We start from the raw sequence: 20756 nt of genomic DNA, 5'->3' as shown, positions 1-20756 counted from the left end.
ATGAGGAAGAACTTCCTGACTGTGTGAGCCGTTCAGCAGTGGAACTCTCTGCCCCGGAGTGTGGTGGAGGCTCCTTCTTTGGAAGCTTTTAAACAGAGGCTGGATAGCCATCTGTCAGGGGTGATTTGAATGCAATATTCCTGCTTCTTGGCAGAATGGGGTTGGACTGGATGGCCCACGAGGTCTCTTCCAACTCTTTGATTCTATGATTCTATGATTCATCAGTAGTCACTGAGATTCTTATTTTACCCTGTATTTCCTTAATACCCAAAAAGACACTAAATTCCTGGAGTGAAGAAAGCTTTTTTCTCCTTCACTTAACTCAACCTATTAAGTCTAACTGTGGTTCATACACTAATTTACACTGTGTGACTTTACATAAAACATAATACATTAGCACCCTGTTAGGTATTTAAATCATGTAAATGAAATTACAGTCATGTAAACATGAATGGTAGCACTGTGCAACACTTGTATTCCCAGGAAGGGAGCACTGCCCTAGCTGTATCTCTGGGATCACAACGTGGTTGTGGTGCCATGGGACTCATAGCATAATGGACACCAGGGCACTATGGAGCTCACACAATGAGGCCCTAAATGTGATAGGCCTTGTTGTGCAAGGGGAAGTCCTATTGTATGATAGGACATCATGCAAGGTGCTCAGATATTCATCATCACAATTCACGAAGACTTGGTATTCTTTCAGAAATGTAGTTAGAGAGACACACGCTGGAACACCCCAGCAAGCGAGAGTCCAAAAGTGGCAGGCTCAAACCCAGAACCTAAATTAATGGCTGATACCAAATGAGAGACTCCCCCCCCCCCCCCCCCCCCCGGGCACACAGAAAACTGGGCGACTTGGAAGACGCTGAACAGACTGTGTTCTGGTGCCACGAGATGCAGAGCCAACCTTCAGAAATGGGGCCACAAAGTGGAATCCACGACATGTGAGTGCGGAGAAGAGCAAACCACTGACCACCTGCTGCAATGCAACCTGAGCCCTTCCACATGCACAAGGGAGGACCTTCTTGCGGCAACACCAGAGGCATTCCAAAGGGCCAGATACTAGTCAAAGGACACTTAATCAACTACCACGCTTGCAAACTTTGTGTTTTGTCTGTCTGTTTGTTTGTTTTGTTAAAAAATGTAATACAACTGTCTGGTTGCTCCTGACACGATAAATAAATAGGGATGTAGTTATGACTACATAAATTAGGAATTGGGAGCTTGACTGGACTTCTTGGAAACAGAGAGGCAATGGAAAGCAGAGTATTATTATTACTTCCTTCTAGACTTGGGCACAAATCACTGTTAATGAAAATTTGTAGTTTTCGGAGGACCCATTTTGTCCATGTGGGGTGAGAAAAGAGAGACAAAAAGATCAGCGAAACAGATTCAGAGAGACAATATTTTCGGAAAGAGGCAGGGGGATCTGCGGCGTTTTTCTCTCTCCTCGGCAGAAGTAGTCTAGGATGGCCATTGAAAGTTCCTCTCAGAGCATGATGGGAGTTGAAATGTCTCTCTGTGTGTCTCTCAGTCAATAAAAAGTCTGTTGGTATCCATGCTCTGATTGGCTGAAAATGGACGCAACCAGTGGCTACAATTCCCAAATGTTATGGTTAAAACTTAAAAGATCGGTAGATTGGTAAATTGTTTTGAAACTTGGTAGGCTTGCAGTTGGAAATGAAGCCTACAACTGAGGTAGGTTTCATGGAGATAGGCATGAAAATGGCTGAGAATTGAGCCATTGTAGTCAGTGGGCCAAATCTCTGCCGAATAAAACGGAAAATCCCCCTCCCCCTTTCAAGTAACTTTCTGGTAAACAGAATGAGAGGTCAGGCGAAAATGGACCTGAAAACTGCATACCTTTTGAATGCACATGCCTGTTTCCTTCCCTGCACTTGTATTCTTTCCGAAATGTGGTACCCAGAACCGGACAGAATATTCAAAGTGAGATTGTTTAACAACTAGAGCGAGGGAAGTCATCCTTCCGCTCTGTTCTGCTTTGATCAGACCTCACCTGGAATGCTCTATCCAGTTCTGGGCTTATTTACTTACTTACTTAGGCGATCCCTCGTCGGCTGAGTAGGATAGCCTTCCAGGATCAGACTTCTTGTGAGTCTGTAGGTGACTGTGGAGCCCTATTCTTGCTCTGCATCTTCTTCCACAGTGAGGGAATTGGTTTCCAGGTGGAAGGCGGTCTCGGTCAGGGTTGGCTTTTTGGCACGTTTCTCTCTTTCACCCTCCATTCATGCCTCTTCAAATTCTGCAGCACTGCTGGTCACAGCTGACCTCCAGCTGGAGCGGTCAAGGGCCAGGGCTTCCCAGTTCTCAGTGTCTATGCCAGAGTTTTTAAGGTTGGCTTTGAGCCCATCTTTAAATCTCTTTTCCTGTCCACCAACATTCCATTTTCCGTTCTTGAGTTCAGAGTAGAGCAACTGCGTTGGGAGACGGTGGTTGGGCATCCAGACAACGTGGCCGGTCCAGCGGAGTTGATGCCGGAGGACCATCGCTTCAATGCTGGTGGTCTATGCTTCTTCCAGCATGCTGACATTTGTCTGCCTGTCTTCCCAAGAGATTTGCAGGATTTTCCGGAGGCAGCGCTGATGGAATCGTTCCAGGAGTTGCATGTGACGTCTGTAGACAGTCCATGTTTCACAGGCATAGAGCAGGGTTGGGAGGACAATAGCTTTATAAACAAGCACCTTGGTATCCCTACGGATGTCCTGGTCCTCAAACACTCTCTGCTTCACAACTGTTCAAGAAGGATATTGACAAGGTGGAAGGTGTCCAGAGAAAGGTGCCCCTGAATCCCTATGAGATGAAGCCTAGGGAGCTGGAAATGCTTAGCCCAGAGAAGATAACATTAACAGGAGACATAATATTTAAATATTTGAAAAGCTATCATCTTGAAGATGGAGCAGGCATCTTTTCTGCTGTTCCAAACACTAGGATGAAAAACAACATATTCAATCTACAGGAAATGAGATGTCACCTAAATATTTGGAGGAATCTACTGACAGAAAACACTATTGTACATTGGAAAAAGTCATGTACAGTGTCATGGAATCTCCATCTCTGGAGGTGTCTAAAACATAGCTGACTGGCCATTTGTCTGGAGGTTTTGCATTGTGTCTTGAGAGTCTTGGATTGTGTCTTTATGACCGCTGCAGTGGTGCAGCAGGTTAAACCACTAAGCTGCAGAATTTGGTTGGTGGTACAAATCCAAGGGACGGGGTGATCTCCTGCTGCCCTAGCTTCTGCCAACCTAGCAGTTCAAAAACATGCAAGTGTGAGTAGATCAATAGGTACTGCTTCGGCGGGACAGTAACAGCTCTCCATGCAATCATGCCAACCACATTAACTTGGAGGCGTCTACAGACAATGCCAGATCTTCAGCTTATAAATGGAGATGAGCATCAACCACCATAGTTGGAATCAACTAAACTTAATGTCAAGGTGAAACCTTTACTGGGGAAGCCCTGGTCCTTCAGTGCTCCAGTTGGAGGTCAGCTGTGACCAGCAGCGCTGTAGAATTTGAAGAGCATGAATGGAGGGTGAAAATGAGAAACATGCCAAGAGGAAGGCACGTCAAGCCAACCCTTACTGGGACCACCTTCCACCTGGAAACCGTTGTGCTCACTGCAGGAGAAGATGCAGATCAAGAATAGGGCTCCACAGTCACCTGTAGACCCACCGCACACTGCACACTGACCCTGGAGGATCATCTTACTTGGACAATGAGAGATCGCCTAAGTAAGTAAGCATAGCAGAATGGGGTTAGACTGGATGGCCTTTGGTGTCTCCTCCGGCCCCATGGTACAATGACTTTCGGGCTTTGTTCAGAGCCAGCTCTCTCCAGCACTAAAAAATAAACAAAGGAAATAAAATGGGTTTTATGGAATATAATCCTTGACAGAACCCTTAACTAGGATGGAGCATCTCCCAGCCTCTAGTAGGCCAATACTCAATTATTCTGTTGTTATCTCCAGACGTTTATGCTTTCCATAAATCCCCCTGGCAGCCTGCTCTTCGTCAGTTACCTTTTAAGGTTATGGGCATTTTCTTTCTGTATTATTGCTTCTGCTGTGCCAATAAATATGTACGTCATCCATCAAGCTAATGGCGCCATAAACTTTTAGGAAATGCAGATAAAATATATGGAGCGTTAAAGGATTCTTTGACCGGCTGGAGTCTGGTTGGATTACACTTGGGAATGGGGTAACTTTGGAGGTGATGGTTGGTGTATGTTTGTGTGTGGAGTGGGGGGGGGGGGAGGCATGAGGTGGGGAGAGGAATAGTGGGGCTGGGGAGGGGAAACAACAAAAAATGTACACTCCTCCCCCCATACTAAATTCATTCTGTGTATCATTGACCTGGTTTTTCTTTATGGTCTAATAAGAGTTTTCGGGTTTCCCTCCTCCCGCCTGCCTTTCTGTGATGTAAAATGTAAATATAATTTTATGACCATGGGAATTAGTACTCTAATAATGTAAACACCATATGAGTTGTAAATCAGCTGCCACGTGCAATGAGAGGCAGGCTTATTACTGCCTGTACTCTATTCCACTCCGTACATTAGTTGCCTGTTTTTCAGTTTCTTTTTTCCCCTCTGGAAAATGAATCACAGCCTTTGCATATTTGAAAAGAAAAACTGCTACCTTGAATCAAGGAATTGGGGGTTAGGTATTGGCTCATAGACTTATGCAACTGCATCTCGATGCAATGGAGAAGAGAAGGTCAGCTCCATTGGCTTCCTGTTGGCCACCAGGCACAATTCAAAGTGCTGGCTTTGGCCTATAAAGCTCTAAACAGCCCTGGCCCAGTTTACCTGTCTGAACGTATCTCCCTTTATGAACCACCACGAAGACTACAATCTTCCAGGATAACTTTGCTGTTCTTAGAATCATAGAATCCTAGAGTTGGAAGAGACCTCATGAGCCATCCAGTCCAACCCCCTGCCAAGAAGCAGGATAATCACATTCAAAGCAGCCCTGACAGATGACATCCAGCCTCTGCTTAAAAGTCTGCAAAGAAGTTGTTGTTGTTGTTCATTCGTTCAGTCGTCTCTGATTCTTCGTGACCTCATGGACCAGCCCACGCCAGAGCTCCCTGTCAGCCATCACCACCCCCAGCTCCTTCAAGGTCAGTCCAGTCACTTCAAGGATGCCATCCATCCATCTTGCCCTTGGTCGGCCCCTCTTTCTTTTGCCTTCCACTTTCCCCAGCATCATTGTCTTCTCTAGGCTTTGCTGTCTCCTCATGATGTGGCCAAAGGACTTCATCTTTGTCTCTAGTCTCCTTCCCTCCAATGAGCAGTTGGGCTTTATTTCCTGGAGGATGGACTGGTTGGATCTTCTCGCAGTCCAAGGCACTCTCAGCACTTTCCTCCAACACCACAGTTCAAAAGCATCTCTCTTCCTTCGCTCAGACTTCCCTAAGGTCCAGCTCTCACATCCGTAGGTGACTACAGGGAAGACCATGGCTTTGACTAGGCGGATCTTTGTTGCCAGTGTGATGTCTCTACTCTTTACTGTTTTATCGAGATTGAACATTGCTCTCCTCCCAAGAAGTAAGCGTCTTCTGATTTCCTGGCCACAGTCTGCATCTGCAGTCATCTTTGCACCTAGAAATACAAAGTCTGTTACGGCCTCCACGTTTTCTCCCTCTATTTCCCAGTTGTCAATAATTCTTGTTGCCATAATCTTGGTTTTTTTGATGTTTAGCTGCAACCCGGCTTTTGCGCTTTCTTCTTTCACCTTGATTAGAAGGCTCCTCAGCTCCTCAGCTCCTCCTCGCTTTCGTGAAGTAGCCTCCACCAAACTCCATTGCAGAAGGTTCTACTATTGAACAGCTCTCACAGTCAGGAAGTTCTTCCTAATGTTCAGGTGGAATTTCCTTTCATGTAGTTTGAAGCCATTGCTCCATGTCCTAGTCTCCTGGGCCGCAGTAAACAAGCCTGCTCTCTCCTCCCTATGATTTCACCTCACATATTTATACCTGGCCCTCATTGTGTCTCCTCTCAGCCTTCTCTTTTGCAGGCTTAACATGCCCAGCTCTTTAAGCTGCTCCTCATAGGGCTTGTTCTCTGGATCCTTGATCATTTTGGTTGCCCTCCTCTGGACACATTCCAGCTTGTCAACATCTTCCTTCAATTGTGGTGCCCAGAATTCAAAACAGTATTCCAGATGTGGTCTGACCAAGCCATCATAGAGGGATAGCATGACTTCCCTGGATCTAGACATTAGACTCCTATTTTATTTATTTTTTGTTGTGTCAGGAGCGACTTGAAAAACTGCAAGTTGATTCTGGTGTGAGAGAATTGGCCGTCTGCAAGGACTTTGCCCAGGGGATGCCCAGATGATTTGATGTTTTTATCATCCTTGTGGGAGGCTTCTCTCATGTCCCCGCATGAGGAGCTGGATCTGATAGAGGGAGCTCATCCGCCTCTCCCCGGATTTGAACCTGCGACCTTCAGTCTTGTCGGCACAGGGGTTTAACCCACTGCGCCACCGGGGGCTCCATTAGACTCCTATTAATACACTGTACTCCTATTTATCCTTGAATCCTTGAAGTGACTGGGTTGATCTTGAAGGAGCTGGGGGTGGTGACGGCCAACAGGGAGCTCTGCGTGGGCTGGTCCATGAGATCACGAAGAGTTGGAAACGATTGAACGAATGAACAACAACAAAACTCCTGTTTATAAATGCTTCAAATAAATAGATGCATACATACATAAATAAGGTTGAGGGAGGACATGAGAGCCACGTTTGAATGACTGAAAGGAAGTCACATTGAAGACGTGGCAAGGTTTTGCTCTGCTGCTGCAGAGACTAAGGAACAATGGAACAATGGGTTCAAGCTGCAGGAAAAGGCATTCCACCTAAACCTAAAGAAGAACTTCTTGGCAGTAGGAGCTCTTCAACACCGGAATATGAATTTGCCTGGGAATATGGTGGAGTTTGTATTGTCGAAGGCTTTCATGGCTGGAATCACTCAGTTCTTGTGGGTTTTTTTCGGGCTATATGGCCATGTTCTAGAGACATTTCTCCTGACGTTTCGCCTGCATCTATGGCAAGCATCCTCAGAGGTAGTGAGGTCTGCTGGAGCTGGGAAAAAAGGGGTTTATATATCTGTGGAATGACCAGGGTGAGACAAAGGGCTTTTGTAAACCAGATCAACAATTGGGTCACACCGTTTACAGAAAACCCACACACACAGATAGATATCTACATAAAAACTCCAACCATCACCCAAGTCAAAAAAGAAGCACCATTAAAGCCTTGGCAGACCGTGCAAAAAGAATCTGCAAACCCCACCTCCTCCAAGATGAACGGAACCACCTCAACTGGGCTCTCCAGGCCAATGGAGACTCCACCTCAGACATCAGAAGAGCTGCAAGACCAAGAACAAACCACGAGAGTCAAGATGAAGATCCACCCAGAGGGAAAGTGTTCTTGCCAGACATCAAGGGAACCACTGATCGCATAGGGAATCTGATGAGGAAACACAACATACAAACAATCTACAAACCCACCAAGAAAATCCAATAAATGCTACATTCAGCAAAGAACAAGAGGGATCCTCTCACCTCTGCAGGAGTCTACCGTATACCATGCAGCTGTGGACATAGTCTACAGTCTACATAGGGACCACCAAACACAGCGCCCAGACACGCATCAAGGAACATGAAAGGGACTGCAAACTACTCCAACCAGAGAAATCAGCCATAGCAGAGCACCTGATGAACCAACCTGGACACAGCATTTTATTTGAGAACACAGAAATGCTGGACCACACCAACAACCACCATGTCAGACTACACAGAGAAGTCTTTGAAATCCACAAACATGTGGACAATTTCAACAGAAAGGAAGAAACCATGAAAATGAACAAAATCTGGCTACCAGTATTAAAAAAATTCTAAAATTGCAACAGCAAAAACAGCAGAGAGAAAAACAGGCAGGGACATCTAATCACCTTTCAAGAAGAGTTTGCTCCAGGCACAGTCAGCCCATTGTATGCTAATCAAGGTGGTCAGTTGAAAGATCCACACCCAGCCCAACTTACAAAAGCCCTTTGTTTCACCCTGGTCATTCCACAGATATATAAACCCCTTTTTTCCCAGTTCCAGCAGACCTCACCTCTGAGGATGCTTGCCATAGATGCAGGCGAAACGTCAGGAGAAATGCCTCTAGAACATGGCCCTATAACCCGAAAAAACCCACAAGAACTGAACATGGTGGAGTTTCCTTCTTTGGAGATTTTGAAACAGAGGCTCCATGACCATCTGTCAGAAGTGTTTTCCTTGTCTATTCATGCCTGGCGATTGGGGCTGGGCAGGAGGGCCCTTGGGGTCTCTCTGAGCTCTATTGTTCTGTGATTGTATCTCATACCACCCAGAGAGTCAAACTCCGGACATAAAAGGCGAGACCCCTCCAGTTCCATTCTTCCTTTCGTCCTGAGAAACAGCCTATTTAAATTTCAATTAGAAAGTCCATTAGGTCAATCAGATAAAGTCATACATCCTAAGGAGGACTTTGCCTTTTTATGGCCTTCGCCTCTTCAATTATCTATAATGAACTTCCTCACGTCGCCTCAAACCTTTTAATATGCTAACGGATCTTTTATGGGGTCCGCTGGAATTGCTTCCTGTTAATGAATTGGAAACAAGTCTGATCAGAAAGGTTAGGGTGCCGGCATGAAGAGTGAGGGGGACCACGTCAGTGTTGCAAATACTATCCAGCAAATATCACAGGAGGCCAAATCCTCCCCTCCCTTTGAATGGGACAATCCAGCAGCCCTGATTTCCCCTGCCTTTGACTCTTCTAACTCCAAGGTATTTGGAGAGTGACCATTTACCCCATTTCTGTTTGCTCCATCTATAGCAGTGGTTCTCAACCTTCCCAATGCCACGACCCCTTAATACACTTCCTCATGTTGTGGTGACCCCCAACCATAAAATTAGTGTCATCCCTACTTCATAACTGTCATTTTGTTGCTGTTATGAATAGTAATGTAAATATCTGATATGCAGGATGTATTTTCATACACTGGACCAAATTTGGCACAAAGACCCAATACACTCAAATTTGAATACTCGTGGGATTGGAGACGGTATTGATTTTGTCATTTGGGAGTTGTAGTTGCTGGGATTTATAGTTCACCTACAATCAAAGAGCATTCTGAACTCCACCAAACTTGGCACACAGAACTCCCATGACCAACAGAAAATACTGGAAGGGTTTGGTGAGCACTGACCTTGAGTTTTGGGAGTTGTCGTTCACCTACATCCAGAGAGCACCGTGGACTCAAACAATGATGGATCTGGACCAAACTTGGCACGAATTCTCAATATGCCCAAATGTAAACACTGGTGGAGTTTGGGGAAAATAGACCATGACATTTGGGAGTTGTAGTTGCTGGGATTTATAGTTCACCTACAATCAAAGAACATTCCGAACCCTACCAACAATTGAATTGGGCCAAACTTCCCACATAGAACCTCCATAGCCAACAGAAAATACTGTGTTTTCTGCTGGTCTTTGGTGACCCCTCTGACACGCCCTCGTGACCCCTCCAGGGGTCCCGACCCTCAGGTTGAGAAACACTGATCTATAGTGTTGCCCCTATGATGCACTTTCCCCCATCCTATACTGAAAGCCTACCCCACTGTTTACTCTTTTTGGGCCCCTCTCAGTTATATATATTTTTTCCTACCTCATCCAGGGTTTTATCAATTTAACTCGTCCATTGGGCCTGCCCATTTTGTTCGGTTTTATAATGTGTTAATTTGCTTTATTTATTTTATTTTGCTACTGTATGTATTTTATTCTGATGTAATTTTTTGTTGTCTGCATTCTGTATTTTATTTTGCTGTATTGTATTTTGGGCTTGGCCTCATGTTAGCCGCCCCGAGTCCCCTATGGGGTGATGGTGACAGGGTATAAATAAAGATTATTATTATTATTATTAGGTTCTTGTGGGTTTTTTCGGGCTACAGGGCCATGTTCTAGAGGCATTTCTCCTGACGTTTCGCCTGCATCTATGGCAAGCATCCTCAGAGGTAGTGAGGTCTGTTGGAATTAGGACAATGGGTTTATATTAGGGTTGGGCGGTTTCGTTCGTTAATTTTCTAATTCGTTATTAATTCGTATTTAAATTAGCTTACGATCCGATATTGAGCCATGCAGGAGTAATTAAAAATCGAAACGAATTTTTTCAATTTATTTCGTAATTGTTTCATAATTGTTTCATAATCGTTTTGTAATCGTTTCGTAATTGTTTTGTAATTTTACGAAATTTTGTATATTTCGAACTTTTTTAAAGGAAAATTTCGGAATTCTTTTAAAAAACGAAACGCAAAAACCCCCTAAAAACGAATCGAGTTTAGAAACAATTTTTTCCGTGGTTACCCAGCCCTAGTTTATATATCTGGAATGGCTGGGGTGGGGCAAAGAGCTCTTCCCTGCTGGAGCTAGGTGTGAATGTTTCAACTGACCACCTTCATTAGCATTTGAAGGCCTGGCTGAGCCTGGGAAAATCTTCTGTTGAGAGGTGTTAAGATGTGCCTGGTTGTGGTCAGTTGAAACATTCACACCTAGCTCCACAGATATATAAACCCATTGTCCTAATTCCAACAGACCTCACTACCTCTGAGGATGCTTGCCAGAGATGGAGGCGAAACGTCAGGAGAAATGCCTCTAGAACATGGCCATATAGCCCGAAAAAAAACCCACAAGAACTGAGTGATTCCAGCCATGAAAGCCTTCGACAATACATTATTATTATTATTATTATTATTATTATTTTATTTTACACAAAAGCACAGTATGCCACAGCAAACGAGATCTCTATGCTGGATTTCATATCACAAAATCACAAGTTGAACACTTCCCAAGCATCTAGGACTGTGTGATGTATTTTCGAATGATGCGCGCAGATCCAAGTAAGGTGGCCTTTTGCAATTGACAGATCATGATTATGTTGATGTTTATTGTTTCCAAATGCCGGCTGAGATCTTTTGGCACGAGCCCAGTGCGCCAATGACCACTGGGACTACCTGTACTGGTTGATGCCAGAACCTTTGCAGTTTGATTTTGAGGTCTTGATAGCGGCTGAGTTTTTCCTGTTGTTTTTCCTCAATGCGACTGTCACCTGGAATGGCGACATCAATAATCCAGACTTTTTTCTTTTCCACAATCATCATGTCTGGTGTATTGTGTTCCAAAACTTTGTCATTATTATTATTATTATTATTATTATTATTATTGTTGTATTTCTGTCAAAAATTGCACCTACACTGTAGGATGAGTGCAGTTTGATACCACTTTAGGTGATGTGGTTTACTACAATGGATTCATCGGAATGATAATTTTACAAGGTCTTTAGTCCTCTCTATCAAAAGAGGATTTATTGTCGAAAGCTTTCATGGTTGGAATCACTGGGTTGTTGTAGGTTTTGTGAACAAATTCTGCCAAATCGCCATAAGTCAGAAATAACGTAATGGTGTGCAACCGCCATAACATTCTCCAAATGGAGAGTCCAGTAGAGAAGTAGGGAAATTCCTTGGAAATTATCCTGTTCTTGTAAAGCAAGGAGGAAGTAAAATACATGATCAGCAATAATAATAACAGTATGACACTTTATTTATATTCTGCCCTTCTCCCTGAAGGGATTCACAGCGGATTGCAGCATATAAACAGACAAAGACAAACATTCAATGCCTTGTTACAATGAAATACAATGAGACCCAAATACACAAAGGCAAAGGCTTCTCCTTTCATATCTGGCTCTGGAGATGGTGCTCATTTTTTGCTCTGGGGAAGGTGCTCTTCTCCATTTCCAAGCCGAGGAGCCTGCTTTGTCCGTAGACACCTCCTGGTTGTGTGGCTGGTATGACTGTTTGGAGCATCTTTTTGCCTTTTCCTGCTGAAGTGGTACTTATTGATCTACTCATATTTGCACGTTTTCAAACTACTAGGTTGGCAGGAGCTAGGGCTAACAGCGGAAGATCACCCCGTCTTGCAGATTCAAACTGAATTTTGGAGTAAGATGTTATCTGTACGCAGATGATGTCCAAATCTGTCACTCCTTCCCACATGTTATTAAGGAGGCTGTTCAGACCTTGAACCGGTGCTTGGCAGCTGTGTCAGACTGGATGAGGGCTAACAAATTGAAATTGAATCCAGACAAGATAGAGATCCTCCTGGTCAGTCGAAAGGCTGAACAGGGCATAGGGTTACAGCCTGTGTTGGGTGGGGTTACACTCCCCCTGAAGATGCAGGTTCACAGCTTGGGAGTGTTCCTGGATTCATCACTGAGCCTGGAACCCCAGGTCTTGGCGGTGGCCAGGGGAGCTTTAGCACAGTTACAACTTGTGTGCCAGCTGCTCCGTATCTTGGGAAGTCTATATCAACTCCACTGGCTGCTGGTCCATTTCTGAGCACAATTCAAAGTGCTGGTCCTGGCCTATAAAGCCCTATACAGCTCTGGCTCAGCTTACTTTTCCTAACCTATCTCCCTCTACGTTCCTCCTTGTAGTTTAAGATGCACCAGGGAGGCCCTGCTCTCGGTCCCACCAGCCTCGCAAATGCGTCTGGTGGGGATGAGGGACAGGGACAGAGGCGGCTCAACCCATTACGCAAAGTAAGCATTTGCAGTATAGTTGATTTTGTCCAGGGGCGCTCTTGAGGCGCTCTTGGGGGAAAATAGACCTTAACATATGCGAGTTGTAGTTACTGGGATGTATAGTTCACCTACAATCAAAGAGCATTCTGAACTCCTCCAATGATGGAATTGAACCAAATATGGCACACAGAACTCCCAAGATGAACAGAAAATATATATCAGTGATTGGGATTTGGAGGGGGGGGGGGCGCCAAAATACTGTTTGCTTACTGTTGAAAATTACCTAAGGCCGCCTCTGGACAGGGCCTTCTCGGTGGTGATCCCCCAGTTGTAGAACTCACTCCCCAGCGAGATTAGTTCAACATCCTCCCTCCTTTTTTAATCTATTGTGTATTGATGATTTTATATTGTTGTTCGTTGTGATATTGTGGCATCAAATTGTTGACAGTGTTAGTTGAGTCCCCCCTCAGGGATTGAGAAGGGCGGGGTAGAAATGTTGTAAAAAATTAAATAAACTGCTAACCTTCAGGTCAGCAGTTCAGCAACACAAGGGTTTAACTAACCCATTGCAGCATGGCCCCTTCCTATGATTCACATCCCTAGACAGCCATCTTTTTAGACAACGCAAAAATTATAAAGTACATGCTTCAAAAGCCCAAGGGAATGGACATGTGGCTTTTCTGGTTCTATATGTTTCCTAATTGTATGGTTCTGGTTTTTTCCCCCTTCCTTTTCCTTCCCTTTCTGCAGGACTGCCCCCAGCTGCTCCACACCAATAAGATCTTGGTTCCTGTGGAAGTGGTCAAACCCATCACGCTCAAGGCCAAGAACTTGCCCCAGCCCCAATCGGGCCAGCGGGGCTACGAGTGCATCATCAACATCCAAGGCAACGAGAAGAGGGTGCCGGCCTTGCGGTTCAACAGCTCCAGCGTCCAATGCCAGAACACTTCAGTGAGTAAGCCCCATTGGTGCATGAGAGGCAAAAATGGGGATTGGGAGGCTGGTTGGAAAGTGGGGTATTATTAGGGTTCCAATAGGAAACTTCCCAACATATGAAAGCCACAGGATGGCTATCAATGCGATGAGATTTTTGTCAGGTGAAGGTCTTTAAAGGGGAAAAGTGAGAATGAGAGGTAGGTAGGTAGTTGGCAAGTAGGTATATATTTAGGACATAGTTATCAAAAATTTGTATCAAATCAATCATTAGAAAGCAGCTAGATTTATTTTATTTTTATTTATTTATTTCTCGTGTCAGGGCAACCAGTCGATTATATTACATTTCTAACAGAACAAAGCAAATAAACAGACAAAATACAAAATTTGTGAGTTTGGTAGTTGGTTAAATGTCCTTTGACCAGTATCTGGCCACTTGGAGTGCTTCTGGTGTTGCTGCAAGAAGGTCCTCCATTGTGCATGTGGCAGGGCTCAGGTTGCATTGCAGCAGGTGGTCTGTGGTTTGCTCTTCTCCACACTCGCATGTTGAGGATTCCATTTCTGAAAGTTGGCTCTGAATCTTGTGGTGCCAGAGCGCAGTCTGTTCAGCGCCTTCCAAGTCGCCCAGTTTTCTGTATGCTCAGGGGGGAGTCTCTCATTTGGTATCAGCCATTGGTTGAGGTTCTGAGTTTGAGCCTGCCACTTTTGGACTCTCGCTTGCTGAGGTGTTCCAGCGAGTGTCTCTGTAGATCTTAGAAAACTATTTCTTGATTTAAGTCGTTGACATGCTGGCTGATACCCAAACAGGGGATGAGCTGGAGATGTGTCTCTGCCTTGGTCCTTTCACTATTGGCTGCAACTTCCCGGCGGATGTCAGGTGGTGCAATACCAGCTAAGCAGTGTAATTTCTCCAGTGGTGTAGGGCGCAGACACCCCGTGATAATGTGGCATGTCTCATTAAGAGCCACATCCACTAGATAAGTGGATAGAATAGATATGTCAGTACACAGGTATATACAAATATGATATATAGATCTCTTAATTCATAGTTATAAGATACATGATGATGATGATGATGATGATGATGATGATGCACTTTATTTATATTCCACCCTTCTCCCCTCGGGGAGACAGTATTTACAGTAGACACAGGCAAACATTCAAAGCCTTACAATCACATACAATGAGACAACAAACACAGACAAGGAAAAGGCTTCTCCTTTCATTTCCTGCTTTTGGGGTTTTTGCTCATCTCTGGCTCTGGGGGAGGTACAGACAAAGGCAAAGGCTTCTATCATTTCCGGCTTATTATTATTTTTATTTACAGTATTTATATTCTGCCCTTCTCACCCCGCAGGGGACTCAGGCAGATTACAATGTACATATACATGTGAAACATTCAGTGCCATAGTCACACAACAAATATAGACAGACACAGAGGCAATTTAACATTCCAGCTTTTTCATGAGGATATTCTGGCCACCAGGGGAGCTGCCGCATCACAGTCCATTTCTGACACTGATGAAGTACTTCCTCATTCTTTGCATGCTTGCTGGAGATTTTTATGGTGTTGTAAATTAGCCTGCCCACATAAGCGGTACCTAAATTTCCTACTTGACAGATGCAACTATCTTTCTGGCTGGAAAGGTTGACAGCAAGCTACACAAATTGGTCAGAAGCTTATTCTGACCCGGGCGCCACAGTCCTGGTGCTTCTGTAAGTGGTGCTTATCTCTGACTCTAGGAAGTGCTTATCTCCATTTTCAAGATGAGGAGTTTGCATTGTCCTCATGTTCAGATGGAATCTCCTCTCTTGTAGTTTGACACGGAACAATGGCTTCAAACTACAAGAGAGGAGATTCCATCTGAACATGAGGAAGAACTTCCTGACTGTGAGAGCCGTTCAGCAGTGGAACTCTCTGCCCTGGAGTGTGGTGGAGGCTCCTTCTTTGGAAGCTTTTAAACAGGGGCTGGATGGCCATCTGTCAGGGGTGATTTAAATGCAATATTCCTGCTTCTTGGCAGGGGGTTGGACTGGATGGCCCATGAGGTCTCTTCCAACTCTTTGATTCTATGATTCTATGTGGCCGGCAAAACTTTTTGCCTTTTCCCAGCAAAAGGGGACAGGAGGCTCCGGTGGTGCAGTGGGTTAAAGCTCTGAGCTGCTGAGCTTGTTGACCGAAAGGTCGATTCCAGGGAGCGGCGTGAGCTTCTGCTGACAGCCCTAGCTTCTGCCAACCTAGCAGTTCAAAAATATGCAAATGTGAGTAGATCAATAGGTACCGCTCTGGCAGGAAGGTAATGGCGCTCCATGCTGGCCACATGACCTTGGAGGTGTCTATGGACAACGCCAGCTCTTCGGCTTGGAGATGAGCACCACACCCCAGAGTCAGACATGACTGGACTTAATGTCAGGGGACAACCTTTACCTTTACCAAAGGGGCACTATTTATCTACTCACATGTGCATGTTTTTTAACTGCTAAGTTGGCAGGGGCTAGGGCTTACAGTGGGAGCTCACCCCATGCCATGGATTTGAACTGCCAACTTTCAGGTCAGCAGTTCAGCAGCACAAAGATTTAACCCATTGCACCAAGGCAGCCCTAATATGCATCAGATCTGACATTGCATAGATGGACAGATAGACAAATACACACCGATAGCTAGCTAGAAAGATCTGTTAGTATGTAGTTATTGGATATCTGTGTCAGATCTAGCAGTACATAGATATCAGAGAGACGGGTAGTACATAAATGGATAGGTCTATAGATAGATCAATATTCATACATATACAGTAATAGGTAAATAGATCTATTCATTCATAATTATAATTATCTATGCCAGATAGAAAGTACATTGATAGATAGATTTATCAGTCTATAGATATATTACAGCGATAGATAGTACATCCAGTTCTTGTGGGTTTTTTCGGGCTATATGGCCATGTTCTAGAGGCATTTCTCCTGACGTTTCACCTGCATCTATGGCAAGCTTCCTCAGAGGTGAGGTCTGCTGGAGCTGGGAAAAAAGGGGTTTATATAGTACATCGTTATCAAGTCTCTATATCAGCTCTGTCGGAGCTCCTGGTGGTGCAATTGGTTAAACCCATGTGCCGTCAGGACTGAAGGCCGGATGTTCGAATCCAGGGAGAATGTGGATGAGCTCCCTCCGTCAGCTCCAGCTCCCCATGCAGGGACATGAGAGAAGCCTTCCACAAGGATGATAAAACATCAAAACATCCAGGCGTCCTCTGGGCAACGTCCTTGTAGACGGACAATTCTCTCACACCAGAAGCGACTTGCAGTTTCTCAAGTCGCTCCTGACATGGAAGAAAATCAGCTCTATCATTAGATAGGTATCAGGGAAATAGTTTAGAGTCTTGTGTAATACCAGCTAGTAGCTTCTATGTTTGAAGGAGTTGAATCAATCCAGTTGTTAAGACAACTATCCAAGGTGTTGGAGTTATTGGCAGACACTATGCATGCATAACTCTTTCAAAGTTTGGACTAAAACTTAGAGCAGATCTGCCAGTCCTTTGACCCACTACTATATTTTTGGGCTGGACCAGAGGTTGGAGGTTGGAGAAAGCTGACGTAGGTACTGTTGTTTTCTTAGGCACGCTATTCATAGCTGTGAGGGCACATCAGTCCCTTTTCTCTTCTGTGATACTTCCTTGTTTGTTCACCCAGCAATCTGTTCTGTCCTATTTTTGCAATAACCTGTGAAATTGTTTTGGAAAAAAAAAGTTCCAAAATGCTTTCTGAAAATATGTCTTTTAAAATACTTCCTCTCAAAATAGTCATTTATAACCTAGCCTGATACTATTTTGAAGCAGAAAGTGTGAAAGCCGGTGGGGAGCTGCATGTTGCAATATGCCTATTAGTCTGCAGGATGCAGTTTGGTTCAGTTTGCATTTGAATTCCTAAGGATCCATGGCTCAAACATTTACAAGGATATGTTGAAACCTATTTCTCACTGGAGTCTACTACGTGTCCAAAGGAGGGCAACAGACATGAGTCTGGAAGACAAGCCCTATGAGGAGTGGCTTGGGGAGCTGCTTATGTTTAGCCTGGAGACAAAAAGGTCGAGAAGGAACATGTTAGCTATGTTTGAATACTTGTAAGAATGGTGGACCCAGCTTGTTTTCTGCTTACCTAAAAAACTAGAATAAGGAGCAATGAGCTGAAACTTTAGGAAGAATCTTGTGATGGTAGGAACTGTTTGATAGTGGAATATGCTCCTTGGGAGTGTGGTGGGATTGCCTTCTCATGGGGTTTTTAAACAGAGGGTTGATGATTATCTGTCAGAAATGCTTTAATTTTTAATGTTCTGCATGATGGAGCAATGTGGATTCTAAGAATGAAGCTTTTGAAACTATGGAGATGGCAAGTTGGATGAATGGATCTACCATGATAAAGGGTTGGATGAATGGATCTACCATGATAAAGGGTTGGGTGAATGGATCTACAATGATAACGCATTGGATGAATGGATCTACAATGATAACGCATTGGATGAATGGCTCTAGCATGATAAAGCATTTGATGAATGGATCTACCATGATAAAGCGTTGGATGAATGGCTCTACCATGATAAAGCATTGGATGAATGGATCTACCATGATAAAGGGTTGGATGAATGGATCTACCATGATAAAGCATTAGATGAATGGCTCTACCATGATAAAGTGTTGGATGAATGGATCTACCATTACAAAGCGTTGGATGAATGGATCTACCATGATAAAGCATTGGATGGATGGATCTACCATGACAAAGCGTTGGATGAATCGATCTACCATGATAGAGCATTGGATGAATGGTTCTTCCATGATAAAGTGTTGGATGGATGGATCTACCATGACAAAGCGTTGGATGAATCGATCTACCATGATAAAGTGTTGGATGAATGGATCTACCATGATAACGCATTGGATGAATGGCTCTAGCATGATAAAGCTTTTGATGAATGGATCTACCATGATAAAGCATTGGATGAATGGCTCTACCATGATAAAGCGTTGGATGAATGGATCTACCATGATAAAGGGTTGGATGAATGGATCTACCATGATAAAGCATTAGATGAATGGATCTACCATGACAAAGCGTTGGATGAATCGATCTACCATGATAAAGTGTTGGATGAATGGATCTACCATGACAAAGCGTTGGATGAATTGATCTACCATGATAGAGCATTGGATGAATGGATCTTCCATGATAAAGTGTTGGATGGATGGATCTACCATGACAAAGCGTTGGATGAATCGATCTACCATGATAAAGTGTTGGATGAATGGATCTACCATGATAAAGGGTTGGGTGAATGGATCTACAATGATAACGCATTGGATGAATGGATCTACCATGATAACGCATTGGATGAATGGCTCTAGCATGATAAAGCATTTGATGAATGGATCTACCATGATAAAGCGTTGGATGAATGGCTCTACCATGATAAAGCGTTGGATGAATGGATCTACCATGATAAAGGGTTGGATGAATGGATCTACCATGATAAAGCATTAGATGAATGGATCTACCATGACAAAGCGTTGGATGAATCGATCTACCATGATAAAGTGTTGGATGAGTGGATCTACCATGATAGAGCATTGGATGAATGGATCTACCATGATAAAGTGTTGAATGGATGGATCTACCATGACAAAGCGTTGGATGAATCGATCTACCATGATAAAGTGTTGGATGAATGGATCTACCATGATAGAGCATTGGATGAATGGATCTTCCATGATAAAGTGTTGGATGGATAGATCTACCATGACAAAGCATTGGATGAATGGATCTTCCATGATAAAGTGTTGGATGGATGGATCTACCATGACAAAGCGTTGGATGAATCGATCTACCATGATAAAGTGTTGGATGAATGGATCTACCATGATAGAGCGTTGGATGAATGGATCTACCATGATAAAGCATTGGATGAATGGCTCCCAAAAAGAAAGTAAGAGTTGAGTAGAACGCAAAAACTTTGCTTGTGTGCCAGAAACTTCAAAATGTGTGGAGGGCACATATGCTCTGATCAGGACAAAGTTGTGGCCCCCTAGACAACATTGTACATCAATAAGAGCAATCAGAAATAGATATGTATAACCCAGGAGCAGCACCTTGTCTGCACAGATGGCCCTGCAGCTTATATAAACCAGGAACTGAACTTATACAATGATTCGCATCTTCACAACTTATTTTTTTTTAAGCTGAAAAAAAATAAGCTGAAATTTTAAGCTGAAATTTCCAGCATAAGTCTCTTGGGGGATGCAAAATCCCATCACAAAGCAGCAAGTGTGGACAATGGAGGGAGAAATCCCGGGACCAACAAGTCTGTATGTGGACCTCTTCTCAGGTCCCAGATTTTTTTTGCCCCTGACTAAAGTGTGTAATTTGGTGCTGTCTGGAACCACCCTAGGTCTTCCAGCACCACTTCTTGTGGAAGCTGAACATGAAGTAGTGCTGGAAGAGCTGGGGGCTCCCAGAGAGAACACTTCTGTATAAATTTGTATGTCATCCGCAACCAGAACATTGTATTACATTTCTGTAATGGTGGCGTGGGAAACTCAGCTGTGGAGACCGGCTCTTTGAGAACAAACATCTGAGATCAAGTCACCTTTGATTCACAATCTGGATAGTTCTGGCCATTTATTTATTTATCATGTCATCCGCAACCAGAACATTGTATTTCATTTCTAATAGAACAAAACAAACAAACAAATTAAAAAAACACAAATTTTGCAGACTTGGTAGCTGATTAAATGTCCTTTGACCAGTATCGGGCCACTTGGAGTGCCTCTGGTGTTGCCGCAAGAAGGTCCTCCATCGTGCATGTGGCGGGGCTCAGGGTGCATTGCAGCAGGTGGTCAGTGGTTTTCTCTTCTCCACACTCGCATGTCATGGATTCCACTTTGTGGCCCCATTTCTTAAGATTGGCTCTGCATCTCGTGGTGCCAGAGCGCAGTCTGTTCAGCACCTTCCAAGTTGTCCAGTCTTCTGTGTGCCCAGGGGGGAGTCTCTCATCTGGTATCACCCACGGATTGATAATTCTATGGATATTTTCTAGTGGAAGTTGATCTGGAGATTCCTGGATATAATTCTTCTCTGTATATTTGTAGGTCCAATTTGTATGAACAGTTTCCAATGCAGTCATGCTGGAAGATCCAGAAATTCCT

The 20756-nt window shown here is 44.0% G+C and overlaps 1 protein-coding gene across 3 annotated transcripts in view; it reads left to right on the top strand.

Moving 5' to 3' along the window:
- PLXNA4 (plexin A4) overlaps nucleotides 1-20756 on the top strand; it is a 770557-nt gene that overhangs the window by 591983 nt on the left and 157818 nt on the right. For all 3 annotated transcript variants that reach the window (XM_067469348.1, XM_060776421.2, XM_060776422.2), the window contains exon 10: nucleotides 13381-13581. In XM_067469348.1, the coding sequence (XP_067325449.1) occupies nucleotides 13381-13581 (201 nt within the window). The remainder of the gene's footprint in view (nucleotides 1-13380; nucleotides 13582-20756) is intronic.

Source organism: Anolis sagrei, chromosome 5 (assembly GCF_037176765.1).
Source record: "Anolis sagrei isolate rAnoSag1 chromosome 5, rAnoSag1.mat, whole genome shotgun sequence".
Lineage (NCBI taxonomy): Eukaryota > Metazoa > Chordata > Lepidosauria > Squamata > Dactyloidae > Anolis > Anolis sagrei.
The sequence above is the reverse complement of the archived record's forward strand: the minus strand, read 5'-3'. Positions and strand labels throughout refer to the sequence as shown.